General features: G+C 40.0%; 1 protein-coding gene across 1 annotated transcript; it reads right to left on the minus strand.

Annotated features, from left to right (window-relative positions):
- Window positions 1-631: 631 nt before the first annotated feature.
- On the minus strand, window positions 632-21,470 carry LOC123811352. The gene is made up of 3 exons (XM_045827302.1): window positions 21,242-21,470; window positions 7,313-7,478; window positions 632-963 (listed from the first exon to the last, which is right to left on the minus strand). The coding sequence occupies exons 1-3, from the start codon at window positions 21,404-21,406 to the stop codon at window positions 632-634; spliced, it is 663 nt and encodes a 220-aa protein (XP_045683258.1). The 5' UTR covers window positions 21,407-21,470.
- Window positions 21,471-23,419: the final 1,949 nt, after the last annotated feature.

Consider the following 23,419-nt stretch of genomic DNA (forward strand, 5'->3'; position numbering starts at 1 on the left):
CAGCTAGCCTCCGCCACAGTGAGCCCTCTCCACCCTGACTCCCTGTCTGTCCCTCCTTCCCATCTGGATGAGTATAGCTTCTTTAAATCCTTGGTTGTTGGATTTCTGTACAGTTCTGGGTATTTTTCTGTGTGATTATCTGGCAGTTCTGGCTGTTTTTCATTTTCAAGTTAGTTGTGTTCCTTCTTATGGTTGTGCAATGAGGTGAGGCATGTCTACCTATGCATCCGTCTTGACGAGAAGCTCTACATGTTTTCTCTTATAAAAATGTCCCTGAGCTGGATGACCATCACTCTCCCTAGAGTACAGTTTTTCTTTAATGTGCATGCAAATCACCAGGGGAATCTTGTTTAAAAGCAGATTTGCATTCAGTAGTTCTGGCTGGGGCCTGAGACTCCCCATTTCTAACAAGCTCTCAGGTGCTGCTGCTGGTCAGCAGGTGTCTCTTAGCAGCAAGGCTCCAGACTGGACATGTCCATCCACTTGCCTCTCCTGCTTTAACAACTCCCACCTACACCTCTGGAAGGGACAGTCTTCACAAGAGGTTGGACCAGTAGTGGAATCATAACCAAAAAAACAAATCTATGTGCACATGGGGTTAGATTCTCCCTCAAGAATTTGAACTAGAATGCTATCCCAGCCGGGGTTCCCCCACAAAGCAGAGCCTGAGATCAAAGTCTGTACACAGTGATTTATTTGAGAATCCCAGAGAACAAGACAGCAGGATATGGGGAGGGAAAGATGAGAGGAAGGAAAACCAGTACGAGGATGTGATTGAACCAACGATGGCACAGGGCACCAGGTGCTCAGTCCCGTGGGGCCCTCCACTGGGCCCTCCGACAGGCATCTCGGTACCGTCGCAAACATGTGTCCAGCTTCCCTTTATGAAAACACTCATTAAATGCTTGATGACCTTTATTTTCCAGTTTCCAAGTAATGACTTGCTTCCTTCCATAGCATCCTCTAAAAGTCAACAATAAATTTTACTTTAATATGATTATGAACTCATGGATTATAAAGATTACATGTAAAGTATTTAATAGAAGGTACGTAGCAAATCCTCTGTAAATATTAGCCATTGCTATTGCCACTCTTATTTTTAATACATTCTCATGACTTTTCCTACTATAGTGGACCTGTTTGATCTTATAGAATACCAATACCCATTGGCTCCTTTAGGTTTAGTTAAAATTCCCGGGCCTGGCACCCATCCAGTGCAACCTGAGAGCAGATTTGATGCCCTATTGGGTGTGTTTTATTCCAGGAGTGGGCAAACTATAGCCTGTGAGCCAAATCTAGCTTACTGCCTGTTTTTTCAAATAAAGGGTTTTTTTGGAACATAGACACATCCATTCATTTATATATTACCTATGGCTGCCTCAGTACTACAACATCAGAGTTAAATAGCAGAGCCTAAAATATTTATTGTTAAAGAAAAAGTTTACCAACCTTTGCTCTATTCTATTCACAGACTAGGTACCAACTCCACGTAACAATTTTGGGATGGGTTATCGATCCCCAGGGAGAGCAGGTAGGAGCAGGAATGAATCTCTGCCACCTCTTTTCATTAGAAAAACAATTCCAAGCACTATTAGTAGAGAAAGTGTCAACTCAACCTTTTAAGAGCAGTGATTTATATTATCCTTCCCTGAATTAAACTAGTCATATAGTCCTTCTTTTGGCTTGTTCATTCCACAAGCAAAACATTAATAAACTTTTTCGTGTGACATGATTAGCTTGAAAACAGAAGACTATGGCTAAAATAACTTTCCTCTTATTAAGGGATTTTATCGGAGTACTCTAAAAATAAATTAGGCTTTCAAATAAGAGTAAATACAGATAGAATTTATCACTTTCATTTTCTCCACAAATATCTTTGACATGTTAATAACCCCCTAAGGAAGAGAGGCATTAGATGAATATTTATGATGGCCATGGTTGACGAGCATGATCCATGAAGTATGCACTGGTACTAGATTTCAGGACGGCGTCCTGAGATATGGTTAGCCATGGTAATGGAATACACATTGAATGGCCACTTTATGTTAGGCCTTCCGCGGTGCGGATGCCCGTACCCACACACAACTGTCAGCTTCTTTTGTGAAGTAGTCTTTCAGAGCAGAGAGACAGGAAGTTGTTTGAGAAACCCGGCTCTGACCAAATGACATAGATGCTTTTATCATGTTCAGAGGTCAAGCTTCAACAGCCTTCTGAAAACAGTCCAAAGTCCCAAACTGCAAAAAAGGGTGAGTGGGAAGGGAATGTTTGCTAATTAGTGTTTTTTGGTTATGAAAACAATGTAATATTTTAGAAATTTTAAAGAAAATGTCCCTTTATCCTTGAGCCCTGAGACAGTTGCTTTCATTTTTATGTAACGTCATTTTGTCTTCAACCAAGCGCATATACATGTTCGCATACAATTAACTGTCAATGAGAGTTGCTATTAGAAAGAATGTTTAAAACAAGCATGAGAGTTATCCATAGGATGTTTATCACAAAGCTATCCGTAACATTGCATATTAAAGCTCCAAGTGGTTCTCAAACCTCCCTGTACATTGGCATCTCTTGGGAATGTTTTTTTTTTAATACTGATGTTCTGGCCCCACCTGCCAAACATCCTGATTTCATTATTGTGGGGTAGGTTCCAGGGTTGGGTATTATTTTAAAGTTCCTCAGATAATTCTACAATGTTGATCTAGCCAGATGCCTTGATGTTGCAGGTCAAATAATAGACCCCGGGTGTGCACTTCAAGCCTGCTGCCCTTTCCCCACCCAAAAGCCTTTTCAGGGCCCCTGAGACCACAGTAAATGAGCAGCTGGTTGAAGACCCTGTATGAAAACAAAAATCTACAGCTTTCCTTGGATGAGCAAGTAGGGGTGGATTTGAGGGTCTAAGAATAAGGATTTAGCCTTTCACAGCATAGAATAAAACTTTCTTGCGCCCTGGCTGGCGTAGCTCAGTGGGTTGAGCTTGGGCTGAGAACCAAAGTGTCGCAGGTTCGACTCCCAGTCAGGGTACATGCCTGGGTTGCAGGTCATGACCCCCCAGCAACCACACAATGATGTTTCTCTCTCTCTCTCTCTCTTTCTCCCTCCCTTCCCTCTCTAAAAATAAATAAATAAATAAAATCTTTTAAAAAAATTAAAAAAAACTTTCTTGCAATAGTCAACATCCACCTCACTATTAATATGAGACATGACAGCATTCCTTAACTGGAGCTGTACCTTTGGCCTAGTGAGGACACAGTGTCCAGATGTTTGGGATCGTGTTCTCCCAGCCATCCAGTGCTCAGTTTAATATTCAACAGGACGACCACCATTATTTAGAATTCCCCTGAGGGAGTAGGCTCCAAAACTGAAGATTTGACACGCTCCCTCTTTGCTCTTTTCCATGGGGTTGGGTTTAAAATGCTTCTGTGTTGTATGTTTCCTTTGGGAATTTCCTCTGGAGCTGGAGATTAATCATTATGCAAATATTAAACAGTTTGAAAGTTCAAGAAAGGAGGGGAATTTGTTTAAGCAATCCTGTTGTTGTAGTTTAAATGAAAGATAAACAGCTGTTGTGTTTTGACCTGCATTCAAATTCTACTGTGCAGTTTGTGTGACGAGAAATTATGTTTAAGTCTTCTTTGAGATTTATGTGTAGCTTTGCCAAAACCTCTGGGTTCCCATAAATATCCAAATATATCGACCGTCACCCAGCCTATTTGCACTCCCTGTCAGACCTAAAGGCCGTTCTGGGCAAAGACAGATTAAAACATTTCTCTCTCAGAATGTTAGTTTGACTGAGATGTTATTTAGATTTTTTAAATAGCCTAAATGCCTGGGGTGATCTGAAAGGAAATGCTGCAAAGTCTAATGTTGCCCAATAAATAGGGCAAGTCATGCTCACTCAGCCCAGAGGGAAAAACAAAGTCCTCACTCTTATCCTGAAGGTCAGAACTCCTTGGCTTCACTTGTCACAGTCTCTGCTTCTACGTCCTCGTGGATTTCTAAACAATAGACTGCCAGCTAATAATTCTTTGTATTAAACATCTCCTGCTTAAGTCACCGTGCAGTTTCTCTCTCCTGATCTGACCCATACTGATGCTGGGCCCCTGATAGACACTGAGTTCCCCCAGAGCAAAGGACATAAGACAGAGCTGGGCTGAGACAAGCAAGGCACACAGGTTCATGGAGTGGTAGGGCCATTCGAGTGCAGGGTGGATGCCTGAGGCGGGTAGCTCCTTGAATGCTATGTCCTGGGTTGCTAGTATGCCTCACCCCTAGCCCAGGCTCTGCTGTGCTGTTTCCTTCCTTCCTTCCTTCCTTCCTTCCTTCCTTCCTTCCTTCCTTCCTTCCTTCCTTCCTTCCTTTCTTTCTTTCTTTCTTTCTTTTTCTCCTAAGGTTTAGTCTGGCACATACCAAGGATACTAGTTAGTACTTGTTATGGGCTGAATGTCGTGTCTCAGCACAAATTTGAATACTGAATCCCTAACCTCCAATGAGAGAGTATTTTGGAAACAGGGTCTTTGGTAGGTAACTAGGTTTAGATGAGGTCATAAGGGTGGGGCCCTCGTTTTGGGGTTAGTGCCCTTATAAGAAAAGGAAGACAGAGAAAGATATCTCTCTCTTCACATACATTCACTGAGGAAGGACCATGTGAACACAGAGAGGCCAAGAAGTGGGTCCTCTGTAGGAAATGAATTTGCTGGCACCTTATCTTGAACTTCCCAGCCTCCAGACTTGTGAGAAATAAATGTCTGCTGTTTAAGCCACCCAGTGATGGTGTTTTGATATGGCAGCCCAAGCTAAGGCAATGTTCAGTCAGCATTTAGCAAAGGTTGAATTACTTTCTCTTTCTCAGAATCATTTCTCTAATTCAACTTAAGAAAATAGGTAAGTCCAGAAGCAGTATAGCATGGGGTTCAAAAGTTAGACTTTAACGTCTTGCGGACCCAGCTTCAATCCCAGCCCTACATGACACTGATCTAGTTACTCTCCGTCCCTCAGTTTCTTTAGCTGTAAAGTAGACATAATAATAATATCTAGTCCATGAAGCTGCAGAAAGGATTAAATAAGATTTTACGTATAAGGGACTTAACTTAATGCTCTCAAATATTACATTATAGTGCTGCTAGTAGGCTAAAGGTACTCCCCAGTAAATTAACCCCAAATTCTCCCTAGTCTGAGTCACAAAATGAGGAAATAAAAACCAAAAGCCAGTATGCCAGTAATTAGTCTTTCAAGGTGGGGGGCCAGGGGAAGGCATTGAAAGTCAGAAAAGTTGAACATTGCTTCTCTCTGTCCCAAGAGCCAAACAAAAGCCAAAGTAAACAAGGTTTAGGAAAGAATGTCAAAAAAGCATAGCAGTGGCATCAATCTCCTTTCCCATAGAGGAGATTGGATTAGAATAAGTTTTCAGTCTGTTCTTTTTTGTTTCCATTTAAAAAAGCCAAAACTTTATTCAAATTCAATTTAATGAGAATGTTTAGTGCCCCTTCCATGTTCCAGGAATTATACTCTTTTAGTAAAGATTCAAGCAGACGAAGGTCTTCAGGTATGGAAATAAGCATGTAAACAGCGCAAAGGTTGTTCGAGCAATGGTTACTCTAACTGTGGTGGAGTTCGCTCACGGGCTCTGCAGAAGAAAAAGGACAGGATCTGGCAAGGTCAGGGAACCCTTCCCAGAGCTTACATCTGTATTGCCATTGTGGAAAGGAAAAAATGGAAGGCATTACTTGAATTTTTCAAATGACTAGAGCTAACTAATATTGACTACAATGGCTACCACTTACTGAGTAGTTAATATGTAGTAGGTATTTTAATATGCCTTAATTCATTTTCAATTCAATCCTTCTGAAAACTTTGGAAGATAGGAAGTACTATCATCATTTTATAGACAAAGAAACTGAGACTTTAGAGATTAGGTAACTTTCAGCAGGAACAGTGGAGCTGAAGTCACCTTCCTCAACTCTGCTCTTGACCTGTTACTGTCAACTTTGTCCAATTTCTAGGAATCCATTTTCTGCTATCATACAAAATCACACAGGGCCTAGAGAGCATTTCTAAACCTAAGCAAACCTGATCTAAATTCCTGCATAAAACATTGACTATAACAGGCCAGATTCAACCAGCTTTTATTCACAGCTCAGAATTGCATTTTAACAGAAATATAAATGTGCTACACAAACCCAATCAACTTATTATATTACATCTAAAACAGTTCTGGCAATTTATTAATTGGAGTTATAAAGAATAACACAGAAAATATTCTTGGATTTTATACCATGCTGAGCTCAGTAAGCAAATCTCCCAGCATAGGGCCTGACACAGAGTGGGCAGTCACCAAACATTGCTTTTGTCTCACCCTGCTTCCTGTGGTACAAGTTGTAGAAAAGAGACAGTGAGCTAGGCAGGCAGATCAGGAGAGAATTCCCATCCAAAGACAATAGGGTAGAGAATTACAGGCTTATCACCCACAGGCATGGTTCATGGCCCTCTCCAAACCATCTCTTGAGAGATGCTGTTGCCAGTTTCAGTTTCATCCAGAAACTGACCTTGACTCAGACCCTTCTACTCACTGGGCCAGGGACTCTGCACACCTGAGAGGTCATTCTTGGCCGATAGGTAAACTCTCCACAGCCCCTTTCATCCTCCTGATGTTAGAGATAAGCTCACTAAGAGTAGCCAAGGGGCAGGGTTGGAAACTACCAGACTAGGATAGGAAAAACAGGCTCCATAAAATGGGAGCCGCTGAAGGAGCTTTATGATCAGCCCCAGGGAAAGCCTTCAGGTGGAGGTTGGAGAGAAACAAGTCATGCATATTATAAGGAATTGACTTAGATTCTGGTGCTCAAAAAAAAGTACTTGAGCATACATTTCCTGATGAGAGAAGGAATAATAATGAGATGACTATATGCTGAGCACTCTGCTTGATACACAGGAAGTACTCAGTAAAGAAGAGCTGCTGCTACTCTTATCATTAAGACTTTGCTCTTCTTCATGAAGACTAGTTTTTTAAGGATTTTACACAAGTGCAGTGTGTCCAAGTACCTAAGGGGGTGCTGAGGTGAGTACTGTGGTAGGCTCAAGTGGTCCTAATCTCTGGAACTGCTAAATGTTACCTTATTTGAAAAGAGTCTTTGCAGATAAGATTAAGTTAAAGATCTTGAGATGGATGAGATGATCCTGGGTTTTCTGGGTGGGCCATAAATGCAGTCACAGGTGTTCTTTTAAGAGAAAGATTTCACACACACACACACACACACACACACACACACAGGAAAAGACAATGTGAAGATAGAGCTGAGAGAAATTTGAAGATACTGGCCTTGAAGACTGAAGTGATGCAGCCACAAGCCAAGGAATGCCAGCAGCTGCCAGAATCTAGAAGATTCAGGAACAGAATCTCTCCTGGAGCCTCTGGAGCTGGCACAGCCCTGCCAACACTTCGATTTTGACCAAGGGATACTCAGTTGAACTTCTGGCCTCCAGTGCTGTGAGAGAATAAATTTTGATTGTTTTAAACCACCAGCTTTGGTATAGCAGCCATAGGAAACTACTATAAGTAGCTTGTCAACCTATGCAAGATTCATCAGTAAACTGTTGTCCAGCAGGAGTCCTAGCTAATGAATATTTATTAGATTGTGCAGTCCCAAGGGCAGAGACAACAGCATGCTAATAAACCAGTTTCTGGAGGGAAATTTCAGAAGCCCTGGTTTTTAGCAGATGCCAATTCCCGTGATACAAATACTCCCACCGTGGCCCAGTTTCGAAGGTTGAACATCTGGCTTGCACCGTTCCTTAGTATTTAACAGTCAGCTCTCACATGCTGGAAGGTGCCAACTAACTTCAGCACATCCCTGTAGAAGTGCTCTAAACCACTGGTAAAAATTGCTCTCAAACTGTGTTGTGCATAATTTTATTCCTCCTTGATAATTCTGAAGGGTACTTTATGGTATTGTAGTTCCTGAGAGTGTGTGCAGAGTTGCCCATCAACAGCATTGTGGTGGGTGGCTCACAGCTCCGCAGGGCTGAGGAGGAAAAGGCAGAACAGAACACCCAGTCACCATCAGTTGCACGGTTTTATTCCCTAGGGAGCTCTGGAAGGAATCCAGTGAGGACTATCACCTTCCTTAGGTAAATTTACGGCAGTATAAATAGTAATAGCAGTGACAGAAATCATAATCATTTCCTTCCAATGGAATAAGGCTTTACAATTTTCAAAGTGAATTAGATTTTCACCTTGAGGAAAATAGAATAGAGGCTTTATCTCCAGAAACAAATGGAGTGTGTAAAATTCAGTCTCTCTGTGCAGCCCCACGCTGCTGACTTCTGAATAGCATTCCAGCTGTATGTATCTGGGGCTTGGGAAATTTTCCTAGTTCCCGGGGAAGAAAGTTAACTAAAACATATGACATCTCTGGCAGGAATCACAATTTCACACAAAAAGTTTCCTGCAATAACTTCCTCTGCATATTGCTTCCCGTGGTGGAATCACTGTCTCCGGGGAAAGCAGGGGTCTAAAATGACAACTCTGTTTAATGAAAGTGAGGGCCGAATGCTAAGTCCAGCAGCCCTTTATTCTTTCAGGAGAAGCCTTCATCTGAAAATCACTTTTTATGGGTGAGATAACGTCTTCCAGATTTTTTTTTCTTCCTGTTTTTAGAGCATGCAAGTATTTTATGACTCCAGTGTAAAAAATAAATAAATACGGTTACTACTTCTACAACTCAACAGTATTTCCTGTAGACAAACTACTAGAAATGTATGTAATGTATATTTCTGGAAATAAAGCAACACAGTGATCAGCCATCCTTGCAAGGAGAGGAAAGCAGAACCATTTCCATTTTAAAGAATGAGGTCACCACCTGTGTTTCAGTGTGGTTGTGGTGCCTGCCCTTTATGCTACCATGTGTATTCTACAAGTGCCAGGACCTGGACCACAAGCTGTGTGGTGCTAGATCTCATAGGATGCTCTACATATAGAGGATTTTCAGAACACATCTGTTCATCATCACAGGGATGAGGTGGTATTAAAGCGTTGGACAAACACCTACTGGAGGCAACATGCTCGTTACCTACAGGAAAGGAAGAATCAGAACTGGGAGGTGAAAGACTAGACTTGAAGCTTCAGTCCCTTCCGTGGCACTGAAGAGTGACAGGGGAGACAGCTCGAGTCCTCTAAGAACTTCCATGGGCTCTGTGGTATAAAGATGGATAATTTGCTGTGAGCTTGAAATAGTAAAACCAACAACCATTCCTAATGTTGCTACCGTATTGATAAATTATCTTGCTTGTGAAATTATCTACACTTTGCAGAGAATTTTAAGAGAATCTTTGCAGTGTGCATTTTCATGAGCCCAAAAGTTACTTCCTTCCCTCTATTGCAAAGCTATGAGAACACAAATGTCTGCCTGTAACAATTTTAACTAGCACTTGCACACAACTGAGTGTGTTCAAGATCCCCTAAAAAGATTCTAATAGTCAAATATGTGATTTGACAAATATACAAGTCAGATATATAAGGTTAAGGAAGAAAGAGACAGTATGGAGAACTAATCCATGGATAATCCAGTAATGAAATATCTTAAATTAAGACATTTAATTTCAAATATTAGTCCAAGAATTCCATGTTCTTGCTCTTGGATAAAATTAGCAACAAAAAAGTGAGATCAAAAGATAACAGCAAAAAATTTTGAATGATGATTTTTGTCATATCTCCAAGCCAAAGGAATACTCCCTGAAGAGCAAAGGGAATGTGGCTTTTAGATTAAGATATAGAACAATGTTTTAATCCTGTTGTCCATTTACAAGCTGTATAACAACCTTGGGTAATTTACCTAAATTCCTCTGAGCTTTAATTTCTTTATTTCTTAAATGGGATAATTACACCTAATGTATAAGATTCTTGAGAAGATATACAGTAGAAGCTCAATAATTCTAATTACCATCCAACAGATAAGAGGACCCGGTTGGTGTGGTTTTCTTTGAGGCTCTGAGTAGATATGGCTTTCTGCAGCTGATCTGGGCCTGGGGATGTGACTGTTCTAATGGGCAGGAAGGGTTAGGGGTGTGTGAAGGTTTCCTGCCTCCTGTTCTTCATTTGCACACTTCTGTCACCCCCACAGGAGTCACATGGCCATGGGTAAGGCTTCACTAAGATGGTTTGCACATTCACACTTCTAATTAGATGGATGAAGCCCCAGAATTCTTGCACTCCCCGTCAGCAAGGATTCACCACCAAGGAAGTCATCTGGCAGGGGCGGGGGCAGGGGCAGCGGCAGGGGCAGCAGTGAGAAGAGACAGGTATCACATGGCAGCAAGAGGCCTTGCAGCGGACACCATAGGTTCTTTTAGTGACATAGGTCCCCACTCTGTGTCTTGTCCTGAGAGGGAGGGCGGCACAGTGATAGGGCCACGGGTTTTTATGTCAAACAGACCTATTTCCAAAGCCTGGCCCTGTCATATGCCACTTCTAAGCTACAATGTCCTGAACAGTAGATGATGGTCATAATTGTACCTACCCCCTAGGGCCATTAGAAGAATTTATGCATTGAGCCAACATATATTGGTACAGTGAGTGTTGTGTTGGTGTGGAGACAGCAGTGAAACCTTTAGTACTTTTCTAAAGGCTTTATGTAATTTAACTAATTCATTTCTTGCCTCAAGTCTGTGAAGTAGTATTACCCCCATTTTATAGATGTAGAAACTGAAACACTGTTTCCATTGTTTGCTCAAGGACCCAGAGCCTGGGTCTGAGTCCGTGTTATTGATGACTGTATAACCTAAGAAGAGTAAATGAATCAATGCACATACAAGCTCTTGGCACTGTGTCTGACACTTACAAACCAGTCCATATTGTGGTAGCTAGTGTAGTATCTGTAGCTACTGTGCATCTGAGTCTTCTTTGCAAATTCCAGTTTGGGTTGCCACCTAAATCTTTCTGTCGGTTGTGTTCACAGAATTCATAGTCTGGCTCATCAATAGATGAAGTGCAATGCAGATTTTGGGGACCCATTCTGGCTGACCTAAGTCACTGGGAATTTCAGTGAACATCTGGATGGACTGGGCAACAGGATCGGCAGTAATTGTAGTTCATCCTGTGGGTAATTTGGTATTAATCTCACCAAACCATGGAGAAATATGTTTTATTGGCAACTAACTTCAGAACTGAGGAATCTTGGCAAAAATATGACCATCATTTAGGTTAATAATTTGTTACATGATGATTATCTACGTTAGTTATAAGCTTGGTTATATAATTTGAAAGGAAATTTTTACTGATAATGGTGTGTGGGAGCAGTAGAGGAGTGAGGAGAAAGGAAAAGAGAGGGTTAATGATATAATTCTGTAAACATCTCAAGTGGAAAAAGAGAAAACCAGATGAAAGAAAAAGGAACTATTAAGGAAAATGCAATTGCGTTCTTGTTGGATATATTTTAATCGCCATTTAATCCATGTCTTATAGCTTTTCTGAAAAAGCAACTGTCAAAAGGATCGTAAAGTGATTCCACTCTGCATCAACTGTGTTTTGTAGAGGAAAGAATAAGGGTTCTCGGGCACTACTGCCAGATGCGCTAGGATTTTAATATCAGCCGCACGCTTACCAGCTGTGTAAACTTGAGCAAGTTACTTAATCAATCTGGATAACAATTTCCTCATGTCTAAAATTCAAATAATAGCATTCATCCAACAAATTTGCTGTACAGATTAAAATGTGTTAAAGTATTGTCACATAGAGGCTGCTCAATAAATGGCACTTAAAGTTGTTATTATTATGTTTGATTGGTTTCTCTTCCACTAAGTTTCTGAGACCTACATGAGAAAGCTTATTCAAGGTGTTATCCAGATGTTTCTTAGAGGGGTTTCTTTTCATCCTAATTATACACATTCATACTGTTTATTTGAGTGGAAGAAATTCTAGAATGAAGAAATGACTAAACAAAATTAGTTGAGTAAATTATCTGATTAGTTCAGGGAAAAAAAAACAATACAAACAGGCTTCAAAGTCTTTTCACCCTTTGTCTATAGGTCAATTTATTGCTACAACCCTCTCATTTGCTTTAGCTACAGAGACAAGGCCGCTTCATTTCATTTTTCCCAGGAACTAGAACTGTATTTTGAAATAGGGACAATTGGATTTAAAACATTACTTTTATACAGATAGAACTCATGTACAGCTAGTTATTTCTTCAAATATCCAGTGACTGCATACTAAAAATTAGGACCTTCATTTAATTAAATGCTCCGGTTTACTATTGCCTGCAAACGACTTGGAAACTGCTCTCTTTCATGTATTTAAAATGGCATCTAACATCAACACAATCATTCTTTAAAAAGTGACTTGCTGCTCTGAGAGTGCTGATGTGGTTTCAAAATGTATTTAGTATGACTGCGACTCAATGAGGCTTATAGCCATAGATTTGGGAAATAAGAAGCCTGTCATAGACTTTTCATAGCCACCTCAAAATGGCAAATGAAGATAAATTGCAGAAATCAGGACTAATACGGTAATCAAAAAGGAACCTTCCCACAGACTAAAACAAACTTGGATAACAAATGATGGAATATTAAACAGTAACGTCTGAGTCATATTACTTCTTCCCGTATGATTAAAGCCTGATAAGCACCATGCGTCAAAATGTAAACACATACTGGTACGGTGGATCTCACTGGTTCATATTTTCTTCGGTAAACCACAGCTGCCTCAAACTTACCACTGAAAAGGTGTTTAAGGGAAATGAAACTAGCCACCACCTTCTTTGATACATGTGACATATTACCCATAATAGGCAATTCATGTGATAAGAGTAAGCATTCTTATAATATTCTAATGCCTTTTCACAATTCTGAAAAGTATATGTATGGTACATAATACCCTTATTTTTACTTAATGACAAAATATTCAAGGACTTTCCATTATTAATTTTAAGGTCTGCATTTTTATTTTACCTTATTTTTTTTTTTTTTTAGTTTTTAAGTTTTATCTCACTATATTTAAGTCTTAAATAATCTAACCTGGATTTTAATTTTATGTATGGAATGAGATGGGGAAGCTAATTTCTTTTTTCCCATATGGAAAGTCATTTATCCTAACATCCTTTTCAAAACACATTTCCCCACTAATATCACCTCGTTCACATAAAGGTCACATACTCTTGCACATATTTCTGATACCACTGTTCTATTACATTAGTCTGAGCTAATACCAAACTATCATCCATTTTTGTCTAAGCTGTTTTAACTTATACTTTCTTTTGCAGAGAGTATTTTTTTTACATTTTCTAACTTGTTATTGTTCCTCTACATTACTTTTTGTGTGTTAATTTTATATGCAGCAACCTTACCACACTCTCTAATTAGTTTTGTCTGTAGACTCTCGTGGATTGTCTGTGAAGATATGTGTTTGTAGCAAATAACAATTTATTGTCTTCCTTTCTACTATTTATATGTATTATGATGTGTGTGCATGTGTGTGTTTTGCTGCATTGGTGAGGATACTGTTACAGTTCTTTATTCCTTTTTAAAATCTTATTGAAAAAATTGTAAGCTTTCTTAAATTAAGGTCTAAATTTTTAGATGCCTTCCTTTTCCTGAGCTAGCAGCTTTACTAACGTACTACTCTAAATATATAGACAGATGCTCCCTCAAATATATACCAAGAAACATATTATATAAAATGAGAGGAATCGAAGTATGGAAACAGCTAATACTCACAAAGCTAATGTTTATTCAGTACTATTTGCCAAACATTGTGCTAAGAGCATTAGAAAAATTGTTTTATTTAATCAGCAGTCCTAACAAGACAAAATTCCAGTATCCCGAATTATAAAAATTCAGAGTTTTGAAAATCCTAATAGTTGATTAAGAATTAAATCCCTAAATGAGAATAGAAGGTATTATACAGGTGATTTCTTGGCAATTTTGAAAATTAAAGTTTTCCTAAAGTTAACTGTCTGCTGATACTTACTGATCAGCCATTGTGAGTGTTCACAGTAAAATTCCAAGTGATTTTCCTGCTTCCTTAGTCATTTTTATCAGCTTTTACATGAAACTTCTTTTTGTAGGTCCAACTGAAGACAAAACAGATAAAACCTCTTTTTCCATACTTCAAGCTAATTCTCACGAAAGTATCCTGTCACCAGAAAACCACTCTAAGTCCAAAAGACCTCCCACCATTTGGACCTTTCATTCATTCCTCAGATTATAATTACTACCTACTGTGTACCACACCCTAGAGATGCAAACAAGACATGAACTCCACCTTCAAACAACATTCAGCCAATTAAGGGGGACGTGTAAATAAACCACAGTAAATATAATGTGCCGTATATCACACAGTAGAGGTAGATAGAATGGAGGTCCAAAGGTGGAAGTAGTCAATTTTCACAAAATAAAAAAGGAAAGTTCTAGAAAGTTTCATAGCAGCAGTGACACAAAGGGTAGTAGGTTAAATGCCAATGAAAATCTGTGGCTTTCAATGGTTGTTCAATTTACTTGAATGTTCAGTCTACTTTTTTTGTCAAAAGATGAATGTTTTTTTGAAAAAATCTATATCTAATTCATCTACTCTTCCATACTATGTTATTTCCTATTCCTCACATTTTATTTCTTCCAGCACTTGACTTCCTTTTTTTCTAAGTAACTAATCAGATTGTTTCAACATCAACATGAAAATTCTTTCCAAAAGACTTATGATGCAATGTAGTGATACCACGCCTAGGTATACAACTCTCACAAGGAGACATGTACAGGAATGTTTATTCCTGCATTGTTTGTAAGAGAAAAATAATGGGAATAGGTTATAAATATCCATCAGCAAGAGAATGGATACATCATGGTCTTTTTGTATAATGGAATACCATACAGCAGTTTAAATGAACTAGAAGATACGTATCAATACACATCAAGAGAGAACTTGAAAGTGTAGAATATATCATTTAATACAGATGGAAAACAGGCAAATCAGCACTATGTGTTATGTATGGATACACATATAAGTATAAAAATGCACAAAATTTAAAACTAGAAATTTAGGGTAGGTGTGTACTTCTGCAGATAGCAGGAAAGGAACGGGGCAGGTTAGTTACAGGGATTTTACTACATTATAAGATTTTAATTTGGGAGGAAGAGAAAGAAGAGAAAGGAAAAGAGGGAGGGACAGAGGGAAAAGAGAAGGGGAAGAAAAAGAAGATTGAGATAAATATGATAAAAGTTTCTTATATGACTGAGCTGGGTGGTAAGTACATAATTTTTTTATTATTATTCTCCATAGTTTTCTGTATGTTTGAAATATTCTATCATAAAATGAAAGATGTGCTCATCTGTTAATAACTAAATTGTTACTTCCAGGTGCAAAATTTAAAAACTCAGTTTGGCAAATAAAGTAACCAAAGTCAAATAATTTTGGGGTCTCTGACACCAACATAGGATGGCAATCTAAAGAGAGGCCACATGTAAGGAAAAGGACCCAAGGCTGGGAGAGTAAAGACCAGCTCCTAAGGCTAACTCTGCCACCAAGGAGGAGGGTGATTTTAAAGTGTTCACTTAACCTCTCCCTGAACCTTCATGTCCTTGTCTGTGAAGTGAAATATTGAATCTGATCATTGTAAAGTTCTTTCTAGATCTAAAAGTCTATAATGTAATGTCTTAAATCATAGCAAGATATGAGCACTTAGATTAAACCATGGGTAATAAAAAATTCTCATTAGAGACTTTCACAAGTCTGATAAATAAGGTAGAAATATGTTTCCAGACATAAGTTTAAGCGAATCATTTCTCCCATTCCCTAAAAGAGGAGATGTAGGTGAATAATAATATATATGATGTAAAAATTAACATGGGCTCTTTGTAATCTGCAAGAAATCACAGGAAACTAGAGTAAAGTCAGAAAGTGGAAGGTGCAAACACAGTCTTTCTATAAACCTTCCTGAAGCTATCATGTACAGGGCACTATTAAACACTAGAGAATATAGTCCCAGCCCTCAAAAAACTCAATGTTTTGCCCTGGCTGGTATGGCTCAGTGGATTGAGGGCTGGCCTGTGAACCAAAAGGTTGTTGGTTCAATTCCCAGTCAGAGCACATGCCTGGGTTGCAGGCCAAGTCCACAGTTGGAGGTGTGTGAGAGGCAACATATTGATATTTCTCTCCCTCTGTTTCTCCCTCCCATCCTTTCTCTCTAAAAATAAATAAATAAAAGCTTTAAATAAACTCAAGGATTCATAAGGAAGACAGAGGTAGACATTAACTATTATAATAAAAATAAAATGTAATAATAAAAGTAATAATAGTAAAAGTAACTATTATAATAAAGGCAATATACAATGTATTACCTGTGAGGTAAGAACTCTTAACGCTGACTAGAGAAATCAAGGAAGGCTTCCCAAAGGAAGTGATGTTTAAACTAACTTCTAAAGGATGTACAGGAATTCGTTGAAGGAAGAAGAGGAACACCACATAAAAAGTCAGAGAAGTGATATGAGAACATGGTTATTTTGGTAAAGAGCAAAGAGCTTGATATGGCTATAGTCCAGTGTAGGGAATGTGGCAGGAAATGAGAGTGGCAATTTAGGCAAAGATCAAATCATGAAAGGTACTGAATGCCAAAAAAAGGGTTTCAATTTTATTAATAGTAATGAGGAATCCTTGATACTAATAGTAATGAGGAACTATTTAAGTCAAGGATAGAGATAAGATGTGTAGATTTTAGCTGGCTCTCTCTGAAAGTTCTGTGAATCATATATTGGAGCTGGGAGAGACTAGAGTCAGGGGAGACCAGTTCTAAGACAGCAATACAGTAACAATCCAGGTAAGAACCGATGAGGGCATTGGCTAAGGTTGATGTTCCGATTCTCAAAAGGGTAGAAAAGGCTAGACTCTGCAAACTATAGATTGATGAACTACTACATTTTTCTCTTCAGAAAACTCTGCAAAAATCATCTAACAGATTATTGGGGAGCATTAAAAATGTTTTGAGTGATCATTAGGAACCACTGACGGTTCACCAAAACAAGGCTGCCAGATTTGAAGGACAGTGTGCCTTGACTTCTCCACAATGGTGGCTCTGTTTCATCTTGGCATGTGGGTACTAGCACTGATCCAAGCTCTGTTTTTGGCCTTGCCCTTTACCATGATAACCTAGATGAAGATTTCTTTGTAAAGACTGTAGGACCTCAGTGAGACCCCTGCAACTCGGAGATGGACCTTTAAATCCAAAAGAGGTCAAACAAAAGGTATTAGAACTTTCTTAAAAATATTTTCCAGTTTCAGAAGCTAAAATCACTTGTAAGCCATGATACTGATATGTCAAGAATTTCAGTTCTGGCCAAGATGGAGGCAAGATGGAGACAAGGTAGATACATTTTGCTTCCTTGCACAACCAGAAGAAGGAGCAACAACAAATTTAAAAACAAAAAAAAACCCAGGACAGCTAGAAAATTGAACTGTGTGAAAATCTGACAACCAAGAAGTTAAAGAAGAAACATTCATCCAGACTGGCAGGATGGGTGGAGACAGGCAGCCAGGGAGAAGAGGATGGAGGGCAAGGTGGTGGCTAGTGGACCAGGCAGTACCACATTCATGTGGGGATAAACCTGGGGGAACAACTGGGGAGCGAGACAGACCACGCAAACTAGGATTCCAGCACAGGGAAATAAAGCCTCGAAACCTTTAACTATAAAAATCTGTTGGGGTTGCTGCAGTGGCAGGAGAAACTCCCACTCTCACAGGCAAGTTCACTGGAGAGATCCACAGGATCCTAGAATGTACAAAAACTCACCTACTCAGGAGTCAGCATGAGAAGGTCCCAATTCACTTGTGGATAGTGGGGGAAGTGGCTGAAAGAGGGGCAAGAGGCAAGCAAGTGGCATTGTTCCCTCTGGGACCCCTCCCCAACATACAGCACCACAACACAGCAGAGTGGGTTGCCCCACCCTGGTGAATACCTAATGCTCCACCTCTTATGACATAACAGGTGGTCTAAGACAAAGAAATATGGCCTAAATGAAAGAACAGATCAAAACTCCAGAAAAAGAATTAAGCAACAAGGACATAGACAACCTATCAGATGCAGAGTTCAAAACACTGGTAATCAGGATGATCACAGAAATGATTAAACTCAGTTGCAAAATGAAGGAAGAAATGAAGACTACACAAAGTGAAATAAAGCAAAATATACAGGGAACCAACAATGAAGGGAAGGAAACCGGGACTCAGATCAATAGTTTGGACCAGAAGGAAGAAATAAATATTCAACTGAGACAGAATGAAGAAACAAGAATTAAAAAAAAATGAAAAGAGGCTTAGGAACCTCTGTAACTTTAAACGTTCTACATCCAAATCATAGGGGTGTCAGAAGGAGAAGAGGAAGAGCAAGAAATTGAAAACTTATTTGACAAAATAATAAAGGAGAACTTCCCCAATCTGACAAAGGATAGATTCGAGGAAGTCCAGGAAGCTCAGAGTCCCAAAAAAGTTGGACCCAAGGAAGAACACACCAAGGCACATCATAATTAAATTACTCAAAATCAAAGATAAGGAGAGAATCTGAAAGGCAGCAAAAGGAGACAGTTACCTATGAAGGAGTACCCATAAGACTATCAGCTGATTTCTCAAAAGAAACCTTGCAGGCAAGAAGGGGCTGGCAAGAAGTATTCAAAGTCACAAAAGGCAAGTACCTACATCCAAGATTACTCCATCCAGCAAAGCTATCATTTAGAATGGAAGGGCAGATAAAGTGCTTCCCAGATAAGGTCAAGTTAAAGGAGTTCAACATTACCAAGCCCTTATTATATGAAATGTTAAAGGGACATATCTAAGAAAAAGAAGATCACAATTATGAACAGTAAAATGACAACAAACTCACAACTATCAACAACTGAAAAAAAAAACAGACTAAGCAAACAACTAGAAAAGGAACAGAACCACAGAAATGGAGATCGTATGGAGGGTTATCAGTGGGGAGGGGGAGGGATACCAATGGAGGAAAAGTTACAGGGTATAAAAAGCATAAATGGTAGGTGCAAAATAGACAGGGGAGGTTGAGAATAGTATAGGAAACAGAGAAGCCAAACAACTCATATGTATGACCCAAGGACATGATCTAAGGTGGGGGAATCCTGGCGGGAGTGGGGTTGCAGGATGGAGGGGAATAAAGGTGAGAAAAAAATGGGACAACTGTAATAGCATAATCAATAAAATATACTTTTAAGAAAAAGAATTCAACATAATATTCCAGATGAGAAATGAATGACCTGTCAAAGCCAACTGAGTGTTGTTTCATATCAGTTATTCACTTTAATCTTTATGTCAATTTGAACCTATTCCCAGTGGATGGCTGGATTCCCAAGATCCTGCCACACTCTCCTTCCATGACAAATTCTCTCCCACTCTTGGGCTTTGGCACAGCTGGTTCTTGCCTAGAACGTCGTCCCCATATGCCTAACTTCTCGGATTTTAGGTCTCAGCTGAAAGTCTTCCTTGACCACCCAACCTAAAGTAGAGTGCCCGTTGCTTTCACTGTCTCAGACTCTCATTTCCTTCACAATAGTCATTACAGGCCGCCCCAATTTATTTGTCTGATGCCTTGTTTGGTTTGGTTTAGTCTTGTCAGTCTCCCCAGAAGAATCAGAATTTGCCTGAGGGCAGGGGCCAGGTCTGTGTTATTGATCGCTGTATCACCAGCATGTAGCATGCTGCCTGGAACTTAGTGGGCTGGCAATTAACATTTATTGAATGAATGAATGAATGAATGAATGAGTGAATGAATCTCTGGCTTCCTTGATCCAGACTTCACTCTTTTATAAGACTCCAGCTTGCTTCAGCCTCTCCACTTTCTTTTCTGCCCTAATCAGCCACCAACCTTCTCAAGCACACAGCATCCTGTTTCACTCCTCACCCCCGCCTGGCTCGGCTCCCCCAGCCTGATCTCTCCCCTCACACTACACAATGAACACTGTGTTTATCTTGGAGCTGTTTCCCTTGCTGCCTCAGTGATCAGCTAGAACTGTTAACCTCAGCTGCCCTTTGCTGCCTCTACTTGTCAAAAAAAAAAAAAAAAAAAAAAAAGCCCAAACCACAGCTGTCTTGGGATCCTACAGCTAATCTTGAGAACTGGCTGTAGTTATCAAATTTATAGAAGGCACAAGTTGACAGTGTGGCTCAAACAATGGTGAATTAATAGCACAGCGATCCTCACAGGCTGGTCAGTCACATGCCCGGAACATTATTTTCAAGCTGGGTTCCCACTTTAAGGGGGAAATATTGAAAAGTTAAAGTATGTCCAGAAGAGGATAATAAGTTTGTAAATTGCTGGAATAGGAATGGGACTGAATACACAGACTCTAGAGCCAGACTGAGTTTGAATCCTGGCTCTTCCACTTACTATGTGCTATTTGGTGAACTAATTACCCTTGTCTTGGTTTCCCCAACTGTGAAATGGGCTAATAGTAGTACCCATCACATAGGGCATTGTGAGGGCTAAATAAGTTGATACATGCAAAGCACTTTAAATAGTGTCAGGCATATATGTTATATGAGTGTCAGATATTGTTATAAGAAGAATGATTAAGAAATGGGTACAGTATCTGATTACTCAGAGTATGGCCTGAAGACCAACAGCATTAACTTCACCTAGGAGCTTAGAAATGCAGAATCCCAGGCCCCACCCTTGACCTGCTGAATCAGAGAGGGCACATCAGGTTTTGGGGGAGAAAGAGACATAATAAGATGTCAATTCAATTTAAAAACAAAAATTAATTTTTTAATTCTTCTTTCCCTTCTCCCTTCCCTATCTCTATCTCTTATCTTTTTTTCTTTCCATCTCTCACTCCCTCTTTCTTTTAGTTTTCTTCTCTTTTAACATATACTTCATTTTTTAAAAGATTTTAAAATTTATTTTTAGAGAGAGGGGAAGGGAGGGAGAAGGAGAGGGAAAGAAACATGATTGTGCTGTTGCCTCCCACGTGGCTCCCACTGGGGACCTGGCCCGCAACCCAGGCATGTACCCTGACTGAGAACCGAACCTGTGACCCTTTGGTTCACAGCCCAATCCATGCTCCCAATCCACTGACCTACACCAGCCAGGGCTAACATATACTTTAAAGAGGAAAGACACACCAGCCGGAGAGAAGCAGCAGCAAAATTGAGTGAGTGTCCCCTACCAAGTTCAGCACCATCTTGGCTGCTGCTGCACATCGGCCCACACACGAAGGAAGCCCCAGACTGAAGCAGCCAATAGGGCTATCTCTTTTCACTCACCAGAAAGGGAAGAGTCAAAAGTGGCCCAAGCATGGGAGGAGGGAGAGTGGGCCAGGTCTCCTGCCCACTGACTCCTCTTGCTTCTCTGGCCTCTGAAAAGAACAACTTTCCAAAAGGCAGAGTCCCAACTTCAGCAGCTGACCATGCTCTGCACAGCTGTCCCATGGAATGTCCTCATTCTGGGCAGGCCCGACCCACCAGGAGGAACAGGAGGAAGCAGCCAAGGGAGGAGAAAAGAACCTCCACCTGCCTCACAGCGAAGCAGCCAGAGAAAGGGCGTGTTTGAGTCCCAACTGTGAGACTAGCCCTCGGAATCCAGCCAACTCAAGATGGCCCAGAATGTCTACCAGTGAAAACGTAATTTCTTCCTCCAGAAAGATTGTGACATGTAAGAGGAACACAAAGAAGTTGCTAAATGGACTGCACACATATGCCAAGGAATGTGGGAGAAATAGATTCTTGTCTGACTCTACTTTGAGAACAAAATAGAGCTTATTTTGAGGGGTCATATTAAGAGAGTTTCTGAATGTAATAGAAATGCTGTGGAAAAGGTAAGACCTTCAGAAAAGAAAACAGTTTCATCTTGCTGTTCAGAAAAAGGGAATATGTTGTCATATACAGTTTTTTAAAGATCATTTTCTGTACATTTGGTTTCCTGACTAGATTATAAGATACTGCATGTCAGGGGCTATAACTTCTTCTCTCATTTTCGCCAAGGAGAACCTAATACACTGCATTGCATGCAGTAGTGCTCGATATAGGCTTTTCAGGATTTGCTGAGCTCACCAGAACTTAAATCGATTTGACAGCAATCAGATGATTAAAAGCATTAATATGAAGAACATATATGGCACTAAAGAGACCAGAATCTGCCACAATCCTCATTTTTTCTGTGTTAACCAGCTTTGTAACATGAAGGCAGCAGGTGAAAACTATTAGAAAAAAAATGTGTGAGCAGATAAAGATTGAACTCTAATTTGCTTTGTGAGTCCTGCTCTTGAGTTATTTAAAGTTTACTAGGGTTTTAATCTCCTCATCTGAAATGAAGGTGAAAGACAGTAGATATTAATGCAAATAAAAATTGTGGGGATGGGCATCGAAGAGATAACTGGGCAGAGAGGCATTGCTGTCGAATTTCCTGGTGGAGAGATTCCTGGTCTCATACTGGCAGTATGAGGCCAGGCTTCCCGGATTGGCCCACATAAGGAATTTATCCTTAATTACCTACTTCATTTTCTTCATTTGAAAAGTGAAAAAAAAAATGAAGGTGGCCAGTGAGGCCTGGCTGACTATTTGGAAAAGATTCAAAATCCATCAAGGTTCACAGTCAATTCACCCTGTATTATAACTTCTAATCAGCATTTTAATATAGATGGAATCACATAGAACTTCAGAAGAGGGGGGATTGTGAGGAGCCAAATCCTAGCTTTAGGGTATAAAAGCCTGAGATCTGGAATCAGCTGGTGCAGCTCCCCATTTATATGTGACTTGCACGCAGCAAAGATCCCTCTCTGCCAGGTGAGGAAATGGATGGGTAGTGAGGAAAAGAAAGTAATAAGAACAGTCCTGATTCACTACACCCTAGAGACACCCAGACAAAGTCACCATATCTCTTAGTCCACTTGGGCTGCTGCAACAGAATACCATAGACTAGGAAGATTATAAACAACAGAAACTTATTCTTCACAATTCTGGAAGTCAGGAAGTCCAAGATCAAGGTACCAATACATTAAATGTCTGATGAGAGCCCACTGCCTGGTTCGTAGATGGCAGTCTTCATGCCGTGTCTTCACATGGACAAAGGGGCAAGAGAGCTCTCTGGGAGCTCTTTTATAAGGGCTCCATAATGAGGTAGTCATGACAGTTCCACCCCCATGACCTAACCACCTTCCAAAGGCCCCACCTGTAAAGACTAGCATACTGGGAATGAGGTTTCAACATACGGATTTGGGAGGACACAAACATTCAGTCTATTGCATCATGCTTGATAGAGTAAAAAGAGGTTCATTTTCTTCCAAGACTCCTCATTACTAAACCAAAGGTCAAGAACAAAAAGTAAATATAGCATGTATTGTTTTAAGACTGCATTGTGAGACGACTGTACGGGAACAACAATGAAAAATAAAAAGAGTGCACTGTGGCTGAAGGTTGGTTCAAAGAGAACGTGGCAGGTTGATG

This window comes from Phyllostomus hastatus, unplaced genomic scaffold (assembly GCF_019186645.2).
Source record: "Phyllostomus hastatus isolate PE091 unplaced genomic scaffold, TTU_PhHast_1.1 phas_scaffold_78, whole genome shotgun sequence".
NCBI classification, from domain to species: domain Eukaryota; kingdom Metazoa; phylum Chordata; class Mammalia; order Chiroptera; family Phyllostomidae; genus Phyllostomus; species Phyllostomus hastatus.

Bases quoted from the DNA above. Each gene is read 5' to 3' on its own strand.
- LOC123811352 (XM_045827302.1), bottom strand. From the start codon at position 21,406: ATGGGACAGCTGTGCAGAGCATGGTCAGCTGCTGAAGTTGGGACTCTG. The intron at 7,479-21,241 runs GTGAGTGAAAAG...ATTCTCTCACAG, and splicing joins TTTTGACTCTTCCCTTTCTG to CACTGGAGGCCAGAAGTTCA. The intron at 964-7,312 runs GCCAGTATCTTC...GTTGACTTTTAG, and splicing joins GCATCACTTCAGTCTTCAAG to AGGATGCTATGGAAGGAAGC.